Below are 25082 nucleotides of genomic sequence, written 5' to 3'. Positions count from 1 at the left end.
GTCTCTCTCAGACATAGGATCACTTTGTTTTAAGTGTCCAAAAATTTCTAAAGTAAAAGGTATAATAAAATATACCGTACAAATCTGAATTCAGTTTGATTTGTTTGATCATATTCATGAGCATCGAAAAAGCGGTGGGGTTGGCATTTTGTTTTTTCAAAATATAGTATATGGTCCTGCTGACCCTACGTCCTGGGACCTACCTCCTTAACTATTCAAAGTTTATGTCAAGGCATCATTCCCACTCATGTTCAATGTAAAGAAAAATAAGTGGTGCGTCCACTCATCGCGCATTCATTTGAGTGGCAATAAATTTCAGACAGGCGTTGGTATATTCCGCCACATACATGTTCCAATCACCTTGCTTGAATAAGCACTGGTTTGCACTAATTTAATATCGCTGTAACTAACAGGCTCGTGTTGTTGGAACCTTTGAACTGCCATGCGTGGGCTAGACGTGCACCGAAAGCGAGGCCTGCAATTTTAATGAATGTCCATCATGTGGCATCTCTGTTTCAGATAACCCGACATCATACTTCCCAAATTCCACGTTCAGAACCCAGAGATTGGTATGCGCCACACGGGGGAGTTAGCGTAGATAGTGCGAAACACCCATCTCCAGTGCCGTTATCCTAGCTGGTTAGTAAACCTGCTACAAAATAAATCACCGGCTATTGCAAGGGAGCCGAGCACGGCTCCGTGTTTTACCACAACAAGTAAAGTTCAATAGCGTGACGTCAGCAGCATGCGACTTAGAAGGAACCATGGGTAATGTAGTTCTTAACCTAGCGCAGTCCATTGTAATGCACAACGAGTTCATATTAAGTGTATTTCTTTTACTTTGGTGACATTCTTACATCATGTCATCTACAGTTACTGTCACGATCATGCAAATATAATACCCTCTTGAACAGGGGAGTTAAATAGATGTCAAAAAGATTATTTATCGATGTCTCTGTTGGCATATCACTTCAAAGGGATCATGGTTAGTGTAGTTCCTAAGCCTCCGGAACCCGATTTCATGTACAGAAAGTACACGCTCAGTGCATTTTACTGAGTGTGTTTCTGCCGCCTTGGTGACTCTTCTCACCTCATGTCGTCTATAGGTAGTGACGCGAACATGCAGACATATTACCCCTACAATTAGTGGAGTCAAACAGATGTTCATCGCCCATCGATGTATTCGCTGGTTGCGCCACTTGTCATCAGTGGTGCCGCCTTTTTGGGCAGTCTACCATCACACCACAGTTGCACTTCTATGAAGGGAAACAAAACGTATAGATGCTTCATCTCGTGCCAACTTCCGCCAAACAACAAAAGCCCTTCACTTGTGCATCAAGTCTGTAAAACATGTAGCAACCGCGGCAATGGAACGCCTAGCTACATCTCGACTTCCCATTAGTACACCTAAGTAAGTGCATGGTTGTATACTTTGATTAGAAGAGGTTGACGCTTTTGAAAAGACTTTGACGGTCCTTTCCGCTTTTCTCTCTCTCTCTCTTTATTCCCTCGCGTGCACTTTCTCCCCTTTTTTGGTGCTGAAACCAGTCTTTGGAGACACTAAGTATTTGGATAAAAGGAGATTGGATGATCTCGTCATAGAAAGGTAACTGAGATGAACATTGAGGTGTTAACGAGGATAGTACTGGATAGTTGATAATATAGGGTTATATTTTGTGTTTTCAGCTATTGTTTCTGATGAGAACCCTATGTACTAACGCTTGGGTTTGAAACACGTCGAGCACACATTGTTTTACAGCAAGTGCGGCAAAAAGAAAAATCCCCCTGTCTTCATGTTGTACCTAGGTAATGTCAAAAATGTACTTTTGTTTGTGTTTTGTAAAAATGTAAAAGGTGGGTGTGGGTTGTATATATGATATGTGTAGATTACATGATCGAAGTTTGATACAAAAGAAAAAGATATAACTAGCTCGTGAAAAATTTAAAAATAAAAAGATATGAAGTGAAACTTTTGGTGTCACATTTAGTCAGGGATGTGTCCCAATTGGAAAGTAAGGAAACAAAATAGTGAACAGTATTGGTAATTCTAGTGTTTTTTTGTCAACCATGGTATTGTCACACTCTGGAAGGAATCAAGAACTGACTGCAACAACATGCATGAACTGCCCCAACCACCCTCCCCAGCTCCATTGCAAGACACTTTGCAAGCCCCAGCATTCCTTGTACCTCCGCTGGTGGCCCTGTAGCGTGTCTGTAGTTAAGTGCTATAATTCCTAGGCACCATGTCTGCAGTATCAGACCAGTATATGCCCAACGTGCCTATCATCTTTGGCACTCCTGCTCAGGTGTCACATCTCCACTGGGCAGGCCCAGTGACTACAAGCATGTCTAGCTTCCATGATCCTTAGCCTTACACCCATTACTCCTAGCAGTGAAGGTGCCACAGCATGACTCAAAATCTAGGAGTATGTTAATCATTTTGAAACATAATGTCAAAATGATTGACAAGGCTATTCCAACTTGGGAGAGGGAGCTTTGGCGGGGAGCGCCAGGGCCAAAGTTCAAGTGGTAGCGGTTATGTTTTCCAGACTGGTAAGGCTGGCCTGGGGGGCGGGTCTGCTTCTACGTCAGCCCAGGAAGGGCATAGTCCTCCAGGGGTGAAAGGCAGTTTCTGGCCAGCCCGCGGCATGAAGGCATGAAGGCCCTGCCTTTAAAGCGGCGGCACTGTGGGGAGTGGGCCTATTTGTGCCCACTCCTGTCACAGATATTTTGCGCCACTGAATCAATTCCAGACGTCTGCATCGGACACCAGCTGCTGCCGACCTCTCCAGTCCTGCCCTCCAGGAGTCGCATGGGCAGGGTGCTTGTTTCCCCACTCACCATCCCCAGAGCAAGGGGCTTAGGGACGGGCTAGAGCACCAAGAGGGCGTTATGGCATTGTAAGATTGCCTTTTCAGATGTTTAGATCAAGATTGTCATTTTGATGCAGAATCGTTGTAATTTTCATGTCTAACATTTTTTCTTGAAGATTTTCAGACCAGGAGCGTCATTTTGATGTAGATTTATTGTATTTTTCATGAGGGTTAGGTCATGATTGTCGGGGAATCTTTCGGTCCCCTGCAGCATCCTTTTTGGCAAAACAATGGGTAAAACATCAGCGTCAGTGGAACCTCAAAGGAGTGCTGGCAGCAAATCGTAAGAAAGTTGCAGTGGCGCGGGTGGCGGACACTGACATGCGTTCCTTACCTGACAATCCCCGCGCAATCACAGTGGGAAAACCAAGCACAGGACCTTTATGGGATGAAAAAGTTGGGTTCAGGGGGTACACAAGGTAAGTATCCTTGGGGCAGCCGGGTCCTCCGGCAAAACAGCTCCTGGAGCGGGAAGGTTCACCCTCTGGACTGTGGGGTGCAAAAGGAAGGGTCACAGAATCAGTCATGATCTCACTCAGGAACTGTTTTTCTGGTTCGGCTGTATTGGAACAAAGTATTATGGTTTGGTGAGTCCAATGTATTAGAGGCTCTGTTAAAGGATAGGCCTTCATTTGTAACAAACACATAAATAGGAAATGTGGTTACCATGCAAATAAATTATGTTATTGCATAATGTTTTGATGTACAGTAAAATATGGTCTGGGATCTTTCGATCTGAGCTCCTAAGGTGGCCTCAGTCTATGTCATTAGCGTGTGTCAGGCGGGTATGGGGAGGGGCAAGGTAGTGGGTCATGTAAATCCCGGGACTGCGGCTCTTCCATGCTCTTATAAGTGATCATAGCAAACACTACTATAAATATCAAAGTAATAGAAGCAAAGTCTATCTGTATTCAGGCGCATCAGTGTGCCCTGCTTGCACCCTTCAACAAATCAGGGACAAAAACTGAAACATCCAGCTTTTAGATTCTCTGGGTCTCACTCCATAATACTAGGATACATTGCATGGAAGAAGTAAAAATACATAACCACTTCACTCACCGGTGTTCCTTCTTCTTCTAATCCTAGATGAACCCGCATGGCCTTTATGAACATGTGGAGGAATCGCCCCAATAGGAAAACGAGGCAGAGAAGGGAAGGCCAGATTATGACGACCTCTTGATATTCGCCACTCTGTAAAGAAAATACAAATGCACAAACATGTAAAGATGCTTCAGGCACATAAAGATTTATGGGATTTTGAGGCACTTTGGACGAGTGAGAAGAGAAGCAACTGAAGCGATTCAACAGTAACATAAAGAAATATTTTTATTGAAGATAAACCTAATCTGCTACATTTACAACTTGAGTTACTTTCAGGTTTCTGCAAAATAAGGTACATATGATATCCCTTGTTTTAGTTCATGTTACTCTCTTCTATTGTTTACTGGTAGTGTGCCATGCCGCACTCCTTTCTGTGAAGCATTTCTCACCATTATTCTTGTATGTCTATTTCACTTAAACCTATTATGCTCTAACCGTTTCTGTAAACTTACGCACAGAAAACTGTTTTGGAGTTTTATTTGTAGAAGAATAAGTGCTGGGGGCCAAAGTTTTGTTCAGGAGTCCGCTGCGTGCGCTATTGAATGGTGATGGTGTCAACTAGCAGGACAGCGTAGTCTTGATTCCACCCCATGTCTCTTTCTCCCACCAGCCAGGGTTTGAGTCGGGGTGCCACGTCGGTGGACGGCATCCCCCCACTAATTTAACGGGAGCTCGATAACTATAAACTGCAACTGAGTGCAAGCCACCTTTCGCGACGTTACTTCCTTTCGTGACATCAGCGAACCTCCACTTCTTTTTTAGGTCGAGCTATTAAATCCCGCAGGGATTAATAGCTCGAACCTATAGCAGGGGAACAAACTCTCTTGAACAAGCGGATTTCTCCCAATGCATGTTGTCTATTGAAGCGTGAAGCTTTGCCAGGCACGAGCTTGGCCTCACTCACACCCCATATGCTCCCCCGCCCCCCACCCGACTTGAAAGGAAGCCTCGCACACCAACATTTGTCTCTCACACCACCAGACATCAAAGGCCTAACCCGCCCACCCACCCCCTGCGCCGCTTCCTCTCTACAGTAAGATAGAAATAACTACTGGCTCCCTCAATATCGTGTGAGCTGGCTGTTACTTTTTTGTGTTTACAAATAAATACATTTCTTCTGTTTTATCTCTCTCCTTTGAGCGCTCTGCATGTGCTGGCACCCCTGCTGTGTATTTTCTACCCCCCGACATTTCTGTCTAATTTCTTTTCTTGTTGCGTCCTTCTCTTTCTTTCTTCCACCCTTGGTTTTCCTTCCTCCACGCTTCCGAATTTTCTCTCTCCTTTCCCCAATCCCAGCGGCCTCCTTCGAACCCGACGCTCTTTTATTTTGCATCTGTTTAAAATCTTTTAATTAACTATTTATATGGCTTGCGGGCAGCATGTTTCACAGATCTCTTTACCACTCACGAAGCTACAAAATAAATGCTGTGTGTGTCTGTCCTTAGTTTATTTCAATAAATACAGCACTGCGCACTGTCATTAGTTCTACAAGACTATAAACTAAAAATAAAACAGGCCAAATCGGCTTTTTTTACCAATAAAATTCAGGAGGCCGAAAACTCCTCAAAGGAACTATTTAAAACTGTAGCAAAACTAGCGAAGTGCCCAGGAGACATAATTTTTGTCCCAGATCAAAATTTCGTGGACAATCTGGCCCTGTTTTTCCAATATAAAGTTCAAGCTGTCTATGACGAACTTCAGAACTTATCATCAGAGGTAGGAACTGACCATGAAGACCATACAGAACCCCCCCCTAACCTTCTGTCTCCTTTTTCCTGCTTAAATGAGAGACTGGTCGCAAACCTGTTAATTCAAACTAAATCAGGGTCACCCCTGAATCCTTGGCCCCGTACGTAGTCCATCTGGCCCCCGAAGTAATTAGTTCCACCTTGACTCCTCTTCTCAATAAGATAACCAGGTCTGGAGTCTTCCCTCAAAGATGGAAGAAAGCCTGCATAAGACCGATCTTGAAAAAGGATTCCTTAGACCCAACGGACACCAAACATTATCGTCCAATTTCCTGTCTCCCTCTTCCGTTCAAGATCCTGGAAAAAGCTCTGAATCAGGAACTAATGGAATTTGTGGAGCATAATAACATTTTAAATTCTACCCAACATGGCTTCAGGTCATGCCATTCAACGGAATCTGCCCTAATAATGGCAACTGAGGAAATCCCTAAGACCATGAACATAGGTGGTAGAGCTGGTTTAATAATGTTGGACCTGACGGCAGCTTTTGACACCGTTAACCATGGGGTCCTGCTCGAAAGGCTGAAAGCTGCACTCTGTCCCAGCCGCTGAGAGGGAGTCTGTACCTCCGTTCTTGCCGATCTGCCAGCACTAGAGATGCGACGGGCCATTGAGCCATACTAGAATCCCTGCTTTGAACTTGAAACTGTCACTTCCTCCCTGTCTTGAGAAAGACCTGTCGCGACCACCCACAGGGGCGCATTAGGGTCGAAACGTCGACGCATCCATAGGTTCAGAATCACCAGGATCCCCACAGAAACCATAGGATTCCCTGGTTGAGATCAAACCATCTTCTGGCCAACTTGAACTGTACCTTTGTATATATATGTGTATAAGATTTATTTCCTCACACTGTATATACCATCACGTTTACTGAGCACTTCTTTCACAAAAAAGTCACAAATTTTCACACCTGTATGACGGTCTTACCATGTTTTCAAAATCTATCCATGAATGAAGTATTTCGGATCTATATGGAAGCAAGTTTGTGTTAATGTATATAATATAATGCTTTGACCTTATGACTTTGTTTCTGGTGTTTGAGTATATATTTCTCAAAAACGCGAGTCCTTGTATCAGAGAGCTGATTTGTTTTCATTTGCATCTATGAGCATTGTTCAAATAACCTGTCTTACCCAACAGAACCAATTTTTTGTTTAACTGAAAGCTGTAGGCATCACAGCCACTGCCCTAGCCTTACTTAGATATTTTGTAGAAGCCAGAGTACAACAAATACACTGGGACGGAATTCAATCTGTAGAGTTTTCTCTCCCGTGCGGAGTTCCCCAGGGATCGGCACTCTCCCCCACCCTGTTTAATCTGTATGTGACACCACTGGCCAAACTCATAAAAACTCATGGCTTTAAACTGGTGTCCTACGCTGACGACACTCATCTAGTGGTGTCACTCACCCAGACGGTAGAACTCACAGCGGAGCGCTTTCGGAATTGTCTCCTAAGCGTACAGAGCTGGATGAATAAAAACTTTTTAAGCTCAACACAGAAAAAACAGAGGTAATTGAATTTGGACATAATCCCTCTATCTGGAATCATCTATGGTGGCCTCCAGAAGCAGGCACCTCCCCTGTTCCAGCACAAAAAGTCAGGAACCTAGGTTTTGTGATGGATAAAGATCTGACCTTTATGTCACAAATCAATCAAGTAACATCGGCCTGTTTCTTCACAATCAAGGTCCTTAGGAAGATATTGCCATTCATACCCTTCACCCTAAGGAAGACAGTAGTCGGAGCCCTGGTCCTATCATGCATCGACTACTGTAACGCAATGTACCTGGGAAGTGGAGAAAGGCAGCTCTTCAAACTCCAGTCATTGCAAAATGCTGCTGCGAGAGTACTGCTAGATCTCCCTAAACGTCACCCGATATCGCACAGCATCCGTCAACTTCACTGGCTTCCTGTCAGACGAAGGGTGCATTTTAAGGCCCTCTGCCTAGTTCACAAAGCTGTAAATGGGAAAGGGGCTGAGGACATGGTAAATCTATTTCCTCGCTACGTGCCACCTCGCCCACTAAGATCAGGTAGTCTGGGTTTGGTCTGCTTGCCTAAAACAAAGAGAGTCCGTTGGGGCGGCAAGTCTTTCTCGTACGGGGCAGCTAAACTATGGAATATCCTGCCCATGGAACTGCGCCTGAACCCAAATAAGATTCTTTTCAGGAAAGCACTAAAAACCTGGCTCTTTTCAATGGCCTAACTGGTAGATCGTCTCTATTTTCTCCTATAGCGCCAAGACGCAGCGGCATAAGTGCGCTTAATAAATAATTCAGTTAGTCAGTCAGACATATTTCCATTCCACAAAGAGGCTCTTATGTATGTGGACATCACATCAAAGGCTGCTGCTGCTCCCCCGCCCCCCCCCACAGCAATGCCGAGAGCTTGTTTTCTTCTTTTTTATCTCTCTCATTTGAGCGCTCTGCATGTGCTGACACCCCTGCTGTGTATTTTCTACCCCCCTACATTTCTGTCTAATTTCTTTCCTTGCTGCGTCCTTCTCTTTCTTTCTTCCACCCTTGGTTTTCCTTCCTCCACGCTTCCGAATTTTCTCTCTCCTTTCCCCAATCCCAGCGGCCTCTTTCGAACAGGACGCTCTTTTATTTTGCGTCTGTTTAAAATCTTTCAATTAACTATTTATGTGGCTTGCGGGCAGCATGTTTCACAGATCTCTTTATCACTCACGCGGGCAGCATGTTTCACAGATCTCTTTACCACTCACGCGGGCAGCATGTTTCACAGATCTCTTTACCACTCACGCCGCTACAAAATAAATGCTGTGTGTGCCTGTCCTTAGTTTATTTGAATAAATGCAGCACAGCGCACTGTCATTTGACATATTTCCATTCCACAAAGAGGCTCTTAAGTATGTAGTACGCAAACATTTAGGGGCTTGATCAACCAAATGCAGGCCGCCCGACTCGTCGCCGCAGGTGACCCTCATAAGAGGGCGGACACCGTAGTGCCACAAGATGGCAAGCGCACCAGCCTTCTGGTGCTCAGCGGCTGGCTGCCGCTGCAGGCACGTCACTTCCGGTAGGGGGGGGGTTCGGGGTATTTAGGTTTCCCCCTCCCTAGGAGAGGCCTCTTTGTCGCTCCTACTGCCCTCGATGTTGTGCCAGGAATCGTAGGACACAAGGTGAGCGTCTTCCCACTTCGTGCCCGCTCCCCCCATTATGGGGGTCGAGCTGGGCCGGGCGGCCTGCTTAGCATCAGGCCGCTGTTGCTGGAGTGTAATATTGTCTATTTTATGTGCCTTTCCTTGTGATGCTCTCCTGGGATCCTATTGTCCCCGCCACTCTTGTTGTGCATTTAGTATGTTTTTCCGGGTTAGGGCCGCAGTTGTTTGACAAGTCCTCTTTTCCCTTTCCACGGCCCGTGTCTGCTGCGGGGGTGGGGGGTTGGCCCGGAGTCGGGCGGCGCATCGGGCGAGATTGTGATGTGATGCATGTTATGCCCAGCCTGTATACGTAGTGGTGCTATCCCCTCTCCACGGCCCGCGTCTGCTGCGGGGGTGGGGGGTTGGCCCGGAGTCGGGCGGCGCATCGGGCGGGACTGTGATGTGTTGCATGTTATGCCCAGCCTGTCTACGTATTAGTGCGGGATGATGTTGCCCGTTTAGAGATCGTAGTAACCCCTGCCAAACGGGGTTTCGGGTTGTGCGTTTCTCCCCGGGGGAAAACCGTCCTTGCACCGACGTGCGGTAGGTTGGTTCGAGGGAGTCGCATGAGACCTGAGGTGACTGACGGGGGCGAGTTCTTGCACGCGTGATGGTAGCGGAGGCCCCCTCCTCTATTTCCCTGGAGGTTGTTGGCGGTATCGTCCTGTCCCCATTAGCGTCCACAGTGTCCATTGCGGCCTGGTTGTTTGGGTATTGATATTTCTAACAAGGCCATCTTTGCAAGATCACGCAGCCATTGGGGCCACGTAGAGGCCATTTGGGCGACCAGTGCAGCATTAGGTCACTGCCTTCGCTGGCAGGGGCGCTTTGTTTGCGGCCATTTTAGTGACCAAGGCAGCCGTTGGTCACTGCCCACGTGGACAGGGCGGCAGGTAGCGTAGCGGCCATCTTGGTGACAAGTACTGTCCCCTACCTCGGGGACATGGGCGCTATGGTCCAGCCATTTTGACTCCTCTGCGGCCAAGTCTGTCCGGGGGCATGTATAGTCTTTGCGGGTGTTTGCTCTATTTAGGAAGTTTTTCTTTATAGCGTTTGCCACCTCCCGCGTTTTAGGACTACTTGTGTGTCCTGCTTTAGGGTAACGGGTGTCCGATTTATTAGCACAGTTCACGTTGGCCTCGCTTCCTGGTTGCACGATTATACTCTTCTCTACGGTCAATTTACCGGGAGCGGAGGGGGACGATATTGCGCCTAGTTATTGACATTGTTTCTTGCCTTTTTGTGCCACTTTATGCACTGATGTTTCGGGAAGTCAGTAATTTTCCTTTGCCCCCCCTGATGCTCATTCTATGTCGTCTGTCCTCGCGCTCTCGCACGTCCCAGCCCGCCCCCTTTCCTTTTCATGTTGTGGGGCCCGAGGTTGCCGAGCTTGGTGAACGGTCGATCAGGACATGGCTCTCCCGGCGCTTGCGGCAACTCTCCTTCCCGGTTCCTCGAGTGCAGTGGGCACGTATGTGGCGCATCGGCGCGCTCGCCGTGTGCTCACGCATTAGTTAGAACGTCGCCACACCTCCTATTTGGCGGGCGGGAGGGGATTTCCACTCTGTGCAAGGAGGCGGCTTTACGCTCAGTGCCGTCGACGCTCGAGCAGGCTTGAGGGTTCGTACCTCAGCGCTGCCGTATCCTTTTAGTGTACCTCTCTTGACAATTTCACGTAAATTTCAGGGGTAAGCGCAGGAAGCTGCCAGCTGTGTACACGCCATCATCAGCAACAAGCCATTCTATGCAACAGGCCCCGCATTGGATATTGCGATACTCGACCAGACCAGGGTTAATCTGCGCTAGCCTGGTGTTTCCTGCCTTACCAAGTGAGGAGGCTATTTACTATCAGGGGCGGCCTTGCGGTGGCTTCCTCTTCTGAGTGCAAGTAGGCATCGCCCTAGGGGCAGGCACGGGAAGAAAGACAGTGCTTCTTGACCACATTTCCGTGAAGCGCACTAAACAAAACAAGCATTTGCAATGCAATAGGTCTCGCATTAGGAAAGTGTGAGCTATTGTAATGACACAATTTTCTCTTGGTGGTTTTGTTTAGGGAGTAACTAAGAAGGGCAATAAGGGCTGACATATGTTACATATAAGGTGGCACTAACATGCGTGTACTTTCAGGATTGTACGTGTACGGCTGGCGAGGACTGGCTGAGAGGAAGCTGAAATACGGTGGCATGACGCCGGAAGCTGAAGGAGCACTACAGATTAAAGAGCTCATTTTAAAGAATGGGAGTAACGTTGTGACAATGACTTTTATTTTTCAGGATACAAAGCAAAGTAATCAGTGCAAAGGACAAGTAAGCGGCACAGGTGGCAGTTGGTGGGCCAGAGACAGGTATATGGCGAAGGACCAGTCTTTGGTGTGGACACAGAGGGGGGGCGCATGCACACAGAAAGGGAGAGGGAACACGACAGTGTGTTGTCAAGAAAATTGTCACCTACAAGTGCACCAACTAACGTTACCTATTTCCCTCCATAGCCCCTTCTCGCTCTCCCTCGCTGATTTCCGCCGAATCGATCGCATTTTTTCATTCCGCCTTGTCGCACCATTGTAATTTAAGTATGGAGGGGTCTGGGACACGCACCAGTTGTTACTCAAGACGGCCAGGGTACTTTTCTCCATGTGTGTGCTGTGGCTGATCCTATTTTTTATCCCCAGATCCCGTGTGGGCGAACAGAAGTGAGAATGGACAGCCAAAGTTCCCCCCCCCTCTTTCAAGAAAATACCCAGGTGGAGGACTCGTTGCTGGGCACCTCCCAGGATGCAGTGTGGGCAGATTTTATGGAGATGGCAAAGCTTAAAGGCCTTGCTTGGGCACAGAATTTGATGAACACGCCAGAGCCGGAGGATTCTGGTTTCCCGGCTGAATCCCTATTGTCTGATACCCAGAACAGTACCGATGCCGCTCCCTCCAGGCCCAAACGGATCAGAAAGCCCACTGTTAGGGATTTCCCCCGGAATCTTTGCCGCTGACACGAAGCAAATCGGTGGCGAACCCCCGTGAGGTCCCGTCACAGGGGGCAAGTGCTACGCCAGTGTGCCCGGTCCTTTCTAAGGACAACCAGGCTGCCCAAGGTAATTTTGCTACAAGAGACGATCTGACTAAAATGTTGGACACTTTGAACAATTTTATGGGGCGTTTCCAAGGGGGGTTTTCTGCTGCTAGCTTACCTCAAGTTGGGGGTAGTAGCGTTGTTAGCGTGAGTCCTGCTCCGGCAGCCTCCACTGTATGGTCATCTGTGCAAGCTTCTAAGCAAGGGGATTCAGTGCAAGTTGCAACCACATCAGTGGCTAATACGATTACGAATGGGGCGCCGAGTGCGGCGCCGCTGGGGAGTCCACCTGCCGCTCCTTCCCCGGTCATTTCACTGGTTCCCAACATGCCCTCTGCTGCCACAAGCGCTACCGCAGGGGTGCCTCCTGCTGCCAGCCCATTGCCTGTTCCCCCGCCTTCCCCTGTCCCTGCTATCTCCACCGCACCACTCCTTTCTGGGCGATGCTCTTTTGATTGGCAGGTACCTCAAGCTGCCAAAGAGGGTATTTGGAAAAGGGAGTTTATTGATATCTTTACCCTCCTTATGTTGGGTCAGGAAGGCATGGACGCTAGAAAGTTTGGGGCTAAGGAAGATAACAAAAAGGTAAAGTATCAGCCATGGCCTGAAAAGAACATTGCTAATTGGCTAGAAGCTTTCTCCATTTTAAAGTCTGTCACCATGGAGCGTTTTCCTGAACAGGGCCAGGCCTGGTACAATATTCTAGGATTATTCACAATGAGGCCTTGAAATGGGGTGGTAATGGATGGATCAATTACGATAGGGAATTCAGAAGGAAAATGTCTCAGTGCCCAGAGATGAACTGGGATCAAAAGGAGGTGCAGCTCTGGATGGAGCACATGGGAGCACGGGTCAGCTATCAGTTGGAGCAACAGGTAGTCTTCCCAGTGGGCAGTCTTCTACAGGGGGGTCCTCCTATGTTCGGGGCAAGGGTAAACATGCCTTTCGTGGGGGCCGCAGAGGGGGTGGGTCCAGACATGGCTACAAGCGATCCCCCCGGGCACTTGCCATCTCTTCAACAATGGGACTTGCTCCTGGGGTAAGACATGCAAATTCGTACATGCCTGTAACACTTGTGGGGGACCCCACCCGGCAACATCAGCGTCTTGCCTCTCCAAACAGAGCTCCCAGCCAGCAAGTAAAGGGGGACAGTAATTTGGTGACAGGCTGCAGGTCTCTGTGTCTGGCGACTCCTTACACGCTTTCAGACCCTCCCCCGTTGTAGCTAAGCGAGCTTTCTGGGTGCTCTCTTTCTCCAGTTTCACCCTCTCCTCCACCAATTTTGCACCGGCTAGCGCCACTAGGAGGGTCCCCTGTGATCCTTGACAACATCACTCCTTTGCTCAGGCGCTATCCTTTAGAGGCAGACAGCCGCTTGCTGTTCGGTTTCCACAAAGGTTTTAAAATCCCTTTCACAGGTGATCTGGGGAGCAAGGATGCTGACAATCTTAGATCTGCCATGGAGCAACCAGAAGTGGTCAGGGCGAAGGTGGAAAAAGAGAGATCTTTGAACAGAATAGGTGGTCCTTTCCTGCACCCACCTCTAGAGAATTTTGTTGTATCTCCCCTGGGGGTCGTGCCCAAAAAAGAACCAGGTGCCTTAGACTCATCCACCACCTTTCCTACCCTAAAGGGACTTCGGTCAATGATGGACTAGAGGAGGGAGCATGCTCTGTGTCTTATGCCACGCTGGACGTAGCATTGGATCTGGTCAGGAGGGCGGACAGAGGGGCCTGGTTAGCCAAAGCAGACATTGAATCAGTTTTCAGGTTACTACCAGTCCACCCGAGCAGCTATCACCTGCTAGGTTTCAAGCTAGACGGCATGTTTTACTATGAAAAATGCATGCCCTTGGGTTGTGCTGTGTCCTGTGCGTACTTCGAAGCTTTCAGTTGTTTCCTGCAATGGGCACTCCAAGACACATACGGTGTAGAGGGGGTGACTCATTACTTAGATGACTTTTTGTTCATCTGGAGTGACGGGACACAGCTGTGCTCTCAGGCCCTGGCAGATTTTGTTCTTCTCACAGACCACCTGGGGGTACCCCTTGCTCCTGGTAAGACAGTGGGGCCAGCACAAATTCTGACATTCCTGGGAATAGAGAGCGACACGATTGCAGGGGAGTCCAGATTACCAGCGCATAAGGTGCGCGACCTGACTAACAAGATTCAGGCGCTGGTGGGACTGGACAAAGCTTCCCTGGGGTGCATCCAGGGCATCTTAGGTCTACTCAATTTTGCTGCCAGAATCATCCCAGCAGGTAGGGTCTTTGCCAGGAGACTAGCCAGGGCTACTGCTAACATAGCCAAAAAGCACCACATGGTGAAACTGAGCAAGGGTATTCAACACGATTTGGCCATGTGGGCTGAGTTTCTGCGCAACTTCAATGGGGCAGTGATTTGGAGGGCTCCTTGGGCGGGCAGCCCTGACCTTGCCCTTTACACAGACTCCTCAGGCAGGCACGGTTTTGGGGCCATCTTAGACAGGGAATGGTGCGCTGACAAATGGCCCAACACCTGGATTAAGAAAAAGGTGACAACTAAGATCACGGTCCTCGAGCTCTTCCCCATCGTGGTGGCCTTCCACTTATGGCCTGCTATCCTGTCAGCCAAAAGGGTCCTGCTGTGGTCAGACAACTTAGCAGTAGTACAGGCCATCAACTCTCACTCTGCTAGTTGCCCCCTGGTTTTATGCCTGCTGCGTGAACTGGTGCGAACTTGCCTCTACAACAATGTCGAATGCAGGGCGCGACACATTCAGGGTATCAAGAACATCGCTGCTGACGCTCTCTCTCGTTTTCAGTGGCAACGGTTCCGAGAGGCTTGGCCAAGAGCGAGAGAGGAAGCCACCCCCTTCCCAGCACACCTCTGGTACCTTCTGAAGTGGTGAACAGAATGAGGGCCCTGGGGGAGATGTCGTTGGTGCCGAACACTAACAATAGATACAAAGCATGTGTGAAAAAAATTTGTGCCACTGTGGGGCCGTGGGAGGACTCTGGGGCAGCCGCAAAGTTGAAAGTTCAGGCCTTTATCCTGTGGGCCAAAGATAACAAAAAGAGCCATTCTTGGATTTCAGGCCACCTAGCAGCCATTAGCCACAAGGCCAAGTTGAAAGGGCAGGCGGACCCTATCAGGACCTTTGTCATCAGGGCAGCTTTAAAAGGGTGGGCTAGAGGTGAACCCAAAGTGCCCGACAACAGATCACCTATTGATTTCATAACACTCCAGAGAATGATCTTGTGTTTGCCTCAGGTTACTTCCTCTGTTTACGAGACAGCTTTGTTTGCATCTGCTTTCAGTTTAGCTTTCTTTGGCGCTTTCAGGATCTCCAAGCTGGTTGCCAAATCTAAGAATGACACGTCAGGTGTAGCATTGTTCCTGCAGGATGTTTTGGTATTAGGTGAGATCTGTGCGGTGGACCCTGGGGGTGCAATGGCGCCCCGTTATCCTACGGGCGGTTGGTTACCTGGACAACCGGGGGTCGCTTGAACACGCTGCCCCTCGTAGGGGGGGGGTGTGAGCTAGAGGGTGGACCAATGGTTCACGGGACAGGGGAGGGGCTATCCTCTCACCACAACCGCTAAGCACCGTCTGGCCAAGGCCGCGGGCTACTTGGCCTATCAGGTGGCAAGCAGCGAGGGGCGGCTTGCCTTTGGATCATCTGTAAGTTAACCCACCATGTTTTGGCATAAGTATGCTAATAAACCTGCAGCCACTTTTTCCCAACAACAAGTTGTCTTGTCTGTTTATTTATTGATGTACAACATGATTATTGGGGGCTGGTGTGCGGGACGATATTGGCACTATGGCGTTATGCATGGTCCTGCAGGGTTCTTAATTGAAACCGGTGTATGACAGTATGCACATGGGCAAATTTGCATTACACGTGGAATTTAGCATGAAACAAAAAGAAAATACACAAAGCATCCGAGCCTCCGCTGTGGAAATATAAATACCTCTAAGTTGGGAAATTTTTATTTTACGCAGTTAAATTGCAAAACCCTTTCTTTTGCTCACCTCACTCCTCCTCCTCACCCCAACCCCCCAAAAAATACCCCCCAACCGTCACTTGCAATCTACATGCTGTAAACACCTCTTCAGGTGCTTCCACACACCTACATACAAATCATACTGTAACAGCTCTTTAAGCAGACTAGCGCGGCTACGATAACACCAGGCAGGCACAGCACAAATCGGAAGTAAACTTAAATTATTGTCATTTGCTGATCACACACAACCAGCCAAAGTTTCCCATATCTCTCTACCACTCACTCAGCTACAAAATATATGCTGCACGAGGCGTAACTGTAAAAATAAAAAAAAACTCAATTTCTAATGGGGAGGTACAGGACAATTCAATTGTTAGACTATCCTTTCAGCTAACGCTGCAGCGCCAGTTTGCTTCATGCCCTCTCTTTACTAATCTTGCCAATATTTACAATACTTGTAACGTCTGCGGATTCTCTCCCCTTAACGCCATGGTCACCTTTATCTGCCCCCTTCTTTCACATGCATACACTCCATGTCTCCACACCCTTCCACAAGTTAGCTCCGGCCCTACACTCACCTCTGCCTCTACTGTCTCCCAGCACCCCGTCACAACTCATATCAGTGTGTTTCTCAGTGTACTACTCAAAGCTGTAGCGAATCCCTTTACACACGGACATAAGGAAGGCCCCTGCAGGGGGCTTAATTTAAGCCGGTGTCCAGTTACTTACAGTTCAAAAGTGCCAACTAAATAAAAATAAATATTAAATGTTAGGTACGATTACCTTTCGTTCTATCAGAAATGTTTAATTCACCCTCTTTATAACACACTGCACAGCCTGTTCGTAACCTTATTTCATCACAACTTATCTTTACTTTAAAAATAAGCATTTGCTATGCAATAGGTCCCGCATTTGCAAAAGTTTGAGCTTTTGGCATTGTAAATGACAATGCCTTTTATTTATGCGTTTGAAAACCTTCAAGCTGTGCGTAAACAAGCACTTTGTACTTATAGTCTATGCTTATGAGAAGCAAGGCTGGCAGTCTCTTTTACTGCCAGCCTTGTTTAGGGCTTGTGCCCTGCCCACCACTGAACACTCCTTGCCCATTTTATCTATTTTTCATCGCTGCTTTCTCTCCTTTGGACTATTTTCCTGACTTTATCTTCCTCCTTCTTTCCCCATTTGTGTTTTACTCTCTCTTGCTGGGTGCAAGCATGATGAGCAAACATAAAGTGCCGGTACCTGAGTGCCAGTGCCCCCTATCTGCCACCAGTTCAAATTAAGCACTGTGCCTCACCTGTATCCTGTCTTTCCTAATTCGGGGCTTTCATATTTAGATCTCTATATCTCAGTTTTGTATGCACATACAGGGACTAATTACAATGTTGTCGGAAATCCTTCAACCACTGGTCATTATAATATGGCGGTTCTGAGTTTAAACAGGCCGGAAAACCCGACTCGGTTCTGACGGGCTCAACCTTCACCCAGTCGGAAAGGCCTCATATTCCCTTAAAGACGGTGCTTCCACCTTCAGGATTATAGTGGCACTTTTCGACAGCAGTTCCATGTCGGCCTTTTCGACATGGAACTGCTGTCAGAAAGTGTCTTTGGTGGCCCCTCGAATGACCCCATTCCCCCCTGGCCCTCCCCATATAGCCCTGGAGGGCCCCTGTGGTGCCCCCCTTCACATCCCTGCACCGTGTGGTAGGCATTGTTCTAGTTGTGACAGAGCAGTCAGACATCTCACTGTCCTGCATTTCTAGTTCAGAATGGGCTTCTTTTTCTACAGCTTCTTCCCTACAAGCTTGGAGGGAAAATGTGTTGTTAGGTGCCCTGCAACTGTCCGGTGATGCCGTGTGTGTGCATGAAACTACATACGATCAGGAATTTGAGACTGTGTTTACTGTTGCTGCTTTCACCTATCCCAATATCACTGCCTAAGGATTTATCCTTCCACCATTGCCTAAAGAATCATTCTTCGATCCATGATACCTCCTAGCTGTCAGTGTAATGTGTTGATGCTACGTCGGGTTTGAGGTTACACGGCACCCCTACAGGGGCGTCTTTGATGATCTCTGTCACTTAATTTGTGGCACATTTCTGTTTATTGTTTACTAAAAGAGTTATTGTGCACACTGTAACCATGGATATCTCCCCTTAAGAAGTTTGAATGAAGTGCTAAATCCGAAGTAGAATCCGTCTCTGGAATTCCCTCCATCAGATTACTACTAGGCTGGATGCCCCCTCCGCATTTCTCAAAGGAGAGGACGTTTTTATTATCACCAACTCTAAATCACGCCCTTTCTCTAAGGCCCATAAAGAAATACCTTTACTCGGAAGTCCCAGGCTCACTACGATAAGATTAAGGCACAGCGGAAACGATTGGACAAAAGGGAAAGCTATAAGATACCTCAGTTTCCTGTCTGCTGTCGAACTCCACGCACAATTCTGTAATAAATAGTGTAACTCTGAAATCTGGATTAGCCCTAAAATATAGTGGTATATTTTCAAGATGTAGTTGACATCGCTGGCAAATTAGGTAAAAGCACAGCATCATCAATGCTTGAGACAAGTGCTCAGGAATGGGGAAAATAATAGTTCAAGAAGTACAACACATACTACACGGAGCCTTCGCCCGAATGTAGCACCCTAAACTGAAACCCCTTCATTTATTCTGAAAGGTGGGTCAAAGAGAGTGCTTAATGCTCATATTTCAGCCAGGGAGGGAGCCTACCTTCAACTTTTAACACAATATATTTATTTTTCTCAATTACTTTTTAAAGTGCCCATTGGCCAACTAACTGGTCTTCGGGGTGTATGTACGTTTTTGTATGCACACTTATCTAGATCTTCCTTTGTTTCTGATTTCAAGCTCGGGCAGTGTCATTTCATTTCATGGACGTTGCTGTGAGATGTGATGTTGAGAGATTCTTCCAATCATGAGCCCTTCTGCACATGGCGCAGATTAGGCAGACACTGACAGACCACAGGATACTGCTTTCATTGATGACATAGGACCCATGTGTATGTGTGTGCAGAGAATCGGTCATTTACAACATATGCTCAGAAACGTTATCCTCTGTCACAAAATGTTCTAAAATAAGCTTACCTGACCATGTGGGCAGGTCACTGTATGGATCATGGTGATTATGAACCTGCAAAACATTGAGCAGTAAGAATGATGGCACATATTCAAAAATCTTGCACTGCATGAAGTATCAGAGTAGCTTCCTATGTGAAGTGTTCGATGCTATGAAGTGAATGGATGTCATTAGATGTGTACCAGGAGAGTCGGATTCTAAGTGAACATAAATAACTGATTACATTGAGGTATGGGAAGGTCAAGAAATATGAAATTCATCAAACTAGGAAGATGGGTATACACTTAAGACAGGTCTTGCTATCCAGTTCATAAACTATGAGGCCACACATGTCCCTCCACTCCCACCCTTCCCCACAACGATGACAGAGTGCGTGCAATACTACCACCATCAATTTCAAACAGAGATTAATTAGTAATTGTTCATTTCTTCATTTAATAAATAAACTGCTGTTGGTCCTAACTTTTACGTTCTTCATCATATAAAATGGTCCTACAGCTGATTAATTCTATAAAATGGCTTCCTCTTTGGTGATCTGTCCTGCATTAAACTGTATGTACCCACCAGAAATTTAAGATCCATGGACAAAGACTTGCTGTGTCCCCCCGCATCCGCTTGTCTAGATGTGGCGGGAGATCTTTTTCTTATCTGGCCCTTGTCTACTGGAACAGACACCCACTGCACATTCGTTCTTGTTCGAATTATTGCCAATTTAGGAAACTATTGAAATCTTCCCTCTTCCAATGACCTCTTGTATAGATGCCTGCCTGCTACGGTGTGCAGCGCCGAGATGCCCCTGGTGATTCGAGCGCTATATTAAATTCAACACGGTTGTTAGTACGAAGCCCAGTGGTTGCACAAATATATATAAATCCCTTACTCACAGGGCTATGGGGGCGGGAGGAAACAAAGAAACACAGGCTATCTTCGAGCCCTCCCAGCACTCAGAAAGACAGGCTCTGATAGGTAAACACGTTTTTCTATAAGGTATTCTTGGCTCACCTTTGGCAACATTACTGAACCAACACCACTGTCCTCTAAGAGAAAGTGTATGGGGAGTGTGTGTCACATTCTAGAACATAATTGTTACATGAAATAAATAAAATTTAGTCTAATATAGAAAAAGTATCAATAAAAATGTAAATGAGTAAAATAAGCAACATTGGATCAGTAGTTCAGGAGGGGCGTGGCTTGGATGCCGAGGAGGTAGGCTGCGTGAGCTCGGAGCTCCGTGCCCGATCCCGGATAATATCCTGATAATTCATTTGAACCCCGAGATAAAGAACATAATCCGATACTGGACGATACTGCGGAGGGTCCGGAACCCACGGAGGGCGACACCGAGCCTTCCCACAGCAGTAACTCGACTCTGAAAGCTAAACTTGGCCGGGAAGTCGCGGACCCCAAAATGGCGGCGAGGGCAGGAGATAGCTAGAGACGGAGACGTCTGCTCGGAGACCCACCGCAGATCATTCCTAACCACGCTAGAGGAGTTGGTGGCTGCATCGCGCCCCTCCCCGGGTGCCAGTTGGACAATAGGCGCGCCTTTTGGACGGTGGTTGAGGACCGTCTCAGGCTTGGGGCAATAGCGGTGCGACAGTGACCCGGAGGAGAGGACCCCGGCCCTCTAGCGCGACGGGCGCGGGCTGGGCCGCGGACGCTTGGTGCTGCCTGCTTCTTGGTGACATTTCTGGGCCTGAGCACTAGGCCGGAGATCGGTGCCCGGCGACGTTCGGAGGAAGACCTGGTGCGCACTTGCAGGCCGTCACCCGTCCAGGCCCCAATGGGGAAGCCGAAGGGGAAGAGTGATGGTGTGACTGACGCTGAGACGGCGGACGGAGCGGAGAGAGACCAAGCGGCGTTACAGCGGATGCAGGACCGTATCTTGGAAGCCATCGCTACCACGAAGGATGCCCTGCAGCGAGATATAGCTCAGGTGGCAACGGGCTTGGGTCTCTTGAAGGCCGACCACGACAAACTGAAGGACAGGGTGAAATCTATGGAATCTACGATCAAAGACTTGGCCCCGGCCCAGGCAACGGTAAAGGCCCAGATGGCCGACGTGATGGACCGTCTGAAGGTGTTAGAAAGGAGGGCCGAGGATGCGGAAAACAGGAACAGGCGCAACAACGTACGCCTGGTGGGCCTGCCGGAGAAAATTGAGGGCGACGACATGGTGGGCTATTTAGATAACTGGCTGCGGACGGAGGTGGCGCCTGAGGGTCTGTCCCCCTTCTTCTCCCTGGAGCGGGCGCATAGAGTTCCGGCGCGTCCACCAGCATTGGGCCTTCCGCCTCGCCCGGTGGTGTTCAAGTTGCTCCATTACCGGGACAGAGACTGGCTTCTGCAGAGGGCGAGAGAGGCAGGGCCCTTCCAAGTGGAAAATAGCAGAGTCACCATGTTCCCGGACTACACATTTGAGACTCAGCGACTCCGGGCAAACTTCCTGTCCCTCAAGCGGGAGCTCCGCCAGGAAGGCATCAAGTACTCCCTGTTTTTCCCTGCCAAACTCAGAGTGGTGGTGGATGAAAAATCTTTATTCTTCACGTCTTCCGCGGACGCATGGGAATGGTGGGACACTTATAAGGCTGGTACGGACGGTGCTAAGGCCAGGGAGGAAGAGGCTAAGATGGACAGGCCGATCAGGCAATCACAACGGATCAGGAGGAACCGCAAGAGGACCGGGAAACCATCGATGTCGCAGACGGAGGCGGAGAGGCAGGCGGCCCTGCAGGCGGTGGTGGACTTATCCAGAGCCGCCAGAACTCAGTCTGAGAAGGGTACGGATTCGGAGGCCCCGGGCACGGGCTCAGAGACAGGACAATCGGAATTTGGCGGAGCCCGGGGCCCTAGTGTGACGCCGCAGACCTCGGGAGAAATCCTGGAGGCGTGCTGAACTGGTTTGGCGGAATGGACTAGCTGGTTGGACACCGGGGCGATGGACCCGCATCGGATGTTGACTGAGGTTTTGGGGGGCTGTAATGTGGGGATTGTGGGATGGAGATCGCGGGGCTGATTTGTTGGAGGTTTTCTAGCATTGAGCCGCGCCTTACTGGCCCCTAAGGTCATCGCAGTGGAGACTGCGAACATTACCACCTTTCCTTGAGGGGTGGTCGGGAGTGTTGGTTTGGATGGGGGTACTTCCAGCTGTGGGGGGGCCTGTCCTGGGGGGGTGGGAGTTGCGAGCGGTTGGGGTTGCTCGGGAGGTTGTAGTTCTTGGAGGGGTATGGCTTCCTGTTTGGGGGGGATGGGGGGGAGGGCCCGTGGTCGCGGGATTTGTACGACCACTGTTCTTTACTGTTTGGTCCGGTTGTGTAGGGGGGAATGGCTAGTACCGGAGCGTTGAAATGTGTGACCTGGAATGTGCGGGGTATGCAGTCCATGACGCGCAGACATAAGATTCAGGCGTACCTCAAACGTAGGGGGGTTCACATAGCGTTCCTGCAGGAGACGCACCTAAATAAGCAAGAGGGGGCGGCTCTCCAAAGGCGCTGGAGGGGGCAGTTATTCTATACGACATTCTCGGCATTTGCGAGGGGGACTTTGATTTGGATACGGGCGGGGGTCCCCTTCCAGGTATCGAAGTCGTCGATAGACCCAGAGGGCAGGTTTGTGGCGGTGGAGGGAAGGCTGAGAGGCAGGATGATTTCTCTCTGTAATGTGTATGCTCCTAATGTAGATTTGCCTGCTTTCTTGTCTACCATATCGGGCAAATTGGCGGGTTATTTGGCGGGGCCGGTCCTTTTGGGGGGAGACTTCAACTCAGTTGAGGATGTGCTACTAGATAGATCCCATCCCCCGCTGCGCGCGTCCCCGGCACATAGGATCGCCAAGCGTAGAATGGAATGGCGGGAGAGCTGGGCCCTTACGGATGCATGGAGGGCGTTGCACCCCACCATTAGGGACTACTCCTTTCACTCGCACCTACATGATTTGCATGTGAGGCTGGATGCGTTTCTTTGTGCGGAATGTGTGCTCCCAGCGGTGGGAGGGGCGGAATACTTGGCCAGGACGATATCAGACCACAACCCCTTGTTGATGTCTCTGGAATGGATGGTGACTGTTAACTGCGTGCCAACCTGGCGCCTGCAACCTGATACCCTGGACGACCTGTTGTTCAGGGAGGCCCTGAGTGAACGTATTGAGGGGTACTTTGTGGAGAACGGTGGCTCGGCTTCCACGAGGGCGGTTGAATGGGACACTTTCAAGGTGGTGGTGCGGGGACACTGTATTGGGCACACGGCGGGAGCGCGAAAGACTCTGTTGGATGATTTAGACAAGGCTGAGACGCGGCTGAGAGAATTTGAGAGAAGGCGCCCGAATCACCCTGAACTGCAGGAGGAGCTTAGCGGGGCGCGGGAAGGGATGGCGGTGGAGCTGGAGCGGCTGCGTAGCTTCGACCATAAGGCGTACGTGACGAGGGCGCATGCGGAAGGTGATAAGGCGGGGGCGATGTTGGCTTGGCTTGCTAACCCTATCCGGGGGGGAGGGCCGATCATGAGGATCCAGGAACCAGGGGAGGAGCCTTGCCACTCCCAACCCGGGATCCTGAACAAGTTCCGAGCTTATTATGAAGGGCTTTATCTGAGTGGTGAAACGGGTGGGACGGATGAGCTTGAGGAGTTTTTAGACGGGTTGGAGTTGCCACGAGTGGAAGACTCGGAGGCAGAAGAATTAGGACGGCCCATCTCCCTCGGAGAAATAGGCTGTGCTGTAAAACAGATGGCTAGAAACAAGACCCCGGGCCTCGACGGTCTACCGATCGAATTTTATGGCAAATTCCTAGAACGTCTTGCTCCACGGCTGCGCGAGGTATATAATGAGGCGCAGGAGATAGGCCGACTCCCGGGCTCTATGCGCGAGGCCCTCATGATTCCACTATTAAAGCCGGGCAGGGAGAGTGCGGCACTGTCCTCGTATCGTCCGTTATCTATGTTGACGACGGACTATAAGATCCTCAGTAAAATTCTGGCCAACAGACTACTAGTGCACATGACGAGCCTGGTTCATGGTGACCAGTGCGGTTTCATACCAACGCGCAATACCACTCATAACATCCGTAGACTCACGAGACTGATGGGTGCGGAGTGGCCGGACACCGTCTCCCCATTTGTCCTATCCATCGACATTGAGAAGGCATTTGACAGCCTCGAATGGGGATATCTGTATGAGGTGATGCGTCGCTTTGGGTTGGGTGACGGTTATATACGGTGGACCAAGGTACTCTACACTGAGGCGGTAGCTAGGGTCCGGGTGGGTGCACTGATCTCGAGCCAATACCCGATTAGGCGTGGTACTAGACAGGGTTGCTCCCTGTCCCCGCTGCTGTTTGCGTTGGCAATGGAACCCTTCGCTGCGGTAGCCAGACTGGGCCGCCACTATGCAGGCCTGTCTTTTAGGGGGAGGCCACACCTCATATCCCTATATGCGGATGACTTGTTGATGTTTTTGGCCGATGCCGGCGCCGACCTTCAGGGGGCGCGGAAGCTACTGGAGCAGTTCGGTAGGCTGTCGGGACTGAGGGTCAACTGGCCCAAATCCTGTCTGTTTCCCCTGAGGTCGGGAGAGCTGTGTCCACTCACTGCTCAGGAACTCCGTTGGGAGCCGCGCTGCCTACATTATCTAGGGGTTTATGTTTACCACACCCCATCCGACCTGCTAGAAGGCAACATAATTCGCTGTATTAACGCCTTGCGTGGGTCTATGGACTTCTGGGCGTCTCTACCGCTCTCCCTGGCTGGTAGAATTTCCCTGCTTAAAATGGTAGCTTTACCCAGGCTACTATATTATTTTAGGACACTGCCGGTATGGATCCCGAGTTCGATTTTCAAACGTCTGAGGTCACTGGTTATAGCGTTCCTGTGGGGCACGGGTAGGAGACGCATAGCGCTCGATACGCTGTTGCGCCCCAAAGATGAGGGAGGTATGGCAGTGCCCGACTTCGAGGGCTATTACCTCGCCGCGCAGCTGCAGACTTTTACTCAGGAAGTGGCTAGAGCGTATAGAGGCCCCGAAGACATGAGAGCCGTAGGCACCCCACG

At 49.3% G+C, this 25082-nt stretch overlaps 1 protein-coding gene across 1 annotated transcript in view; it reads right to left on the bottom strand.

Moving 5' to 3' along the window:
* The window catches only part of LOC144818669 (stimulated by retinoic acid gene 6 protein-like), a 651836-nt gene that overhangs the window by 405680 nt on the left and 221074 nt on the right, over window positions 1–25082 (bottom strand). The window contains exons 6-7 of the mRNA XM_078676317.1: window positions 19050–19095; window positions 3933–4064 (exon numbers count right to left, since the gene is read on the bottom strand). Of these exons, the coding sequence (XP_078532443.1) occupies window positions 3933–4064; window positions 19050–19095 (178 nt within the window). The remainder of the gene's footprint in view (window positions 1–3932; window positions 4065–19049; window positions 19096–25082) is intronic.

The sequence above is a fragment of the Lissotriton helveticus genome, chromosome 2_1 (assembly GCF_964261635.1).
Source record: "Lissotriton helveticus chromosome 2_1, aLisHel1.1, whole genome shotgun sequence".
In the NCBI taxonomy this organism is placed as follows: Eukaryota; Metazoa; Chordata; class Amphibia; order Caudata; family Salamandridae; genus Lissotriton; species Lissotriton helveticus.
This window is presented reverse-complemented; position numbering and strand designations above follow the sequence as displayed.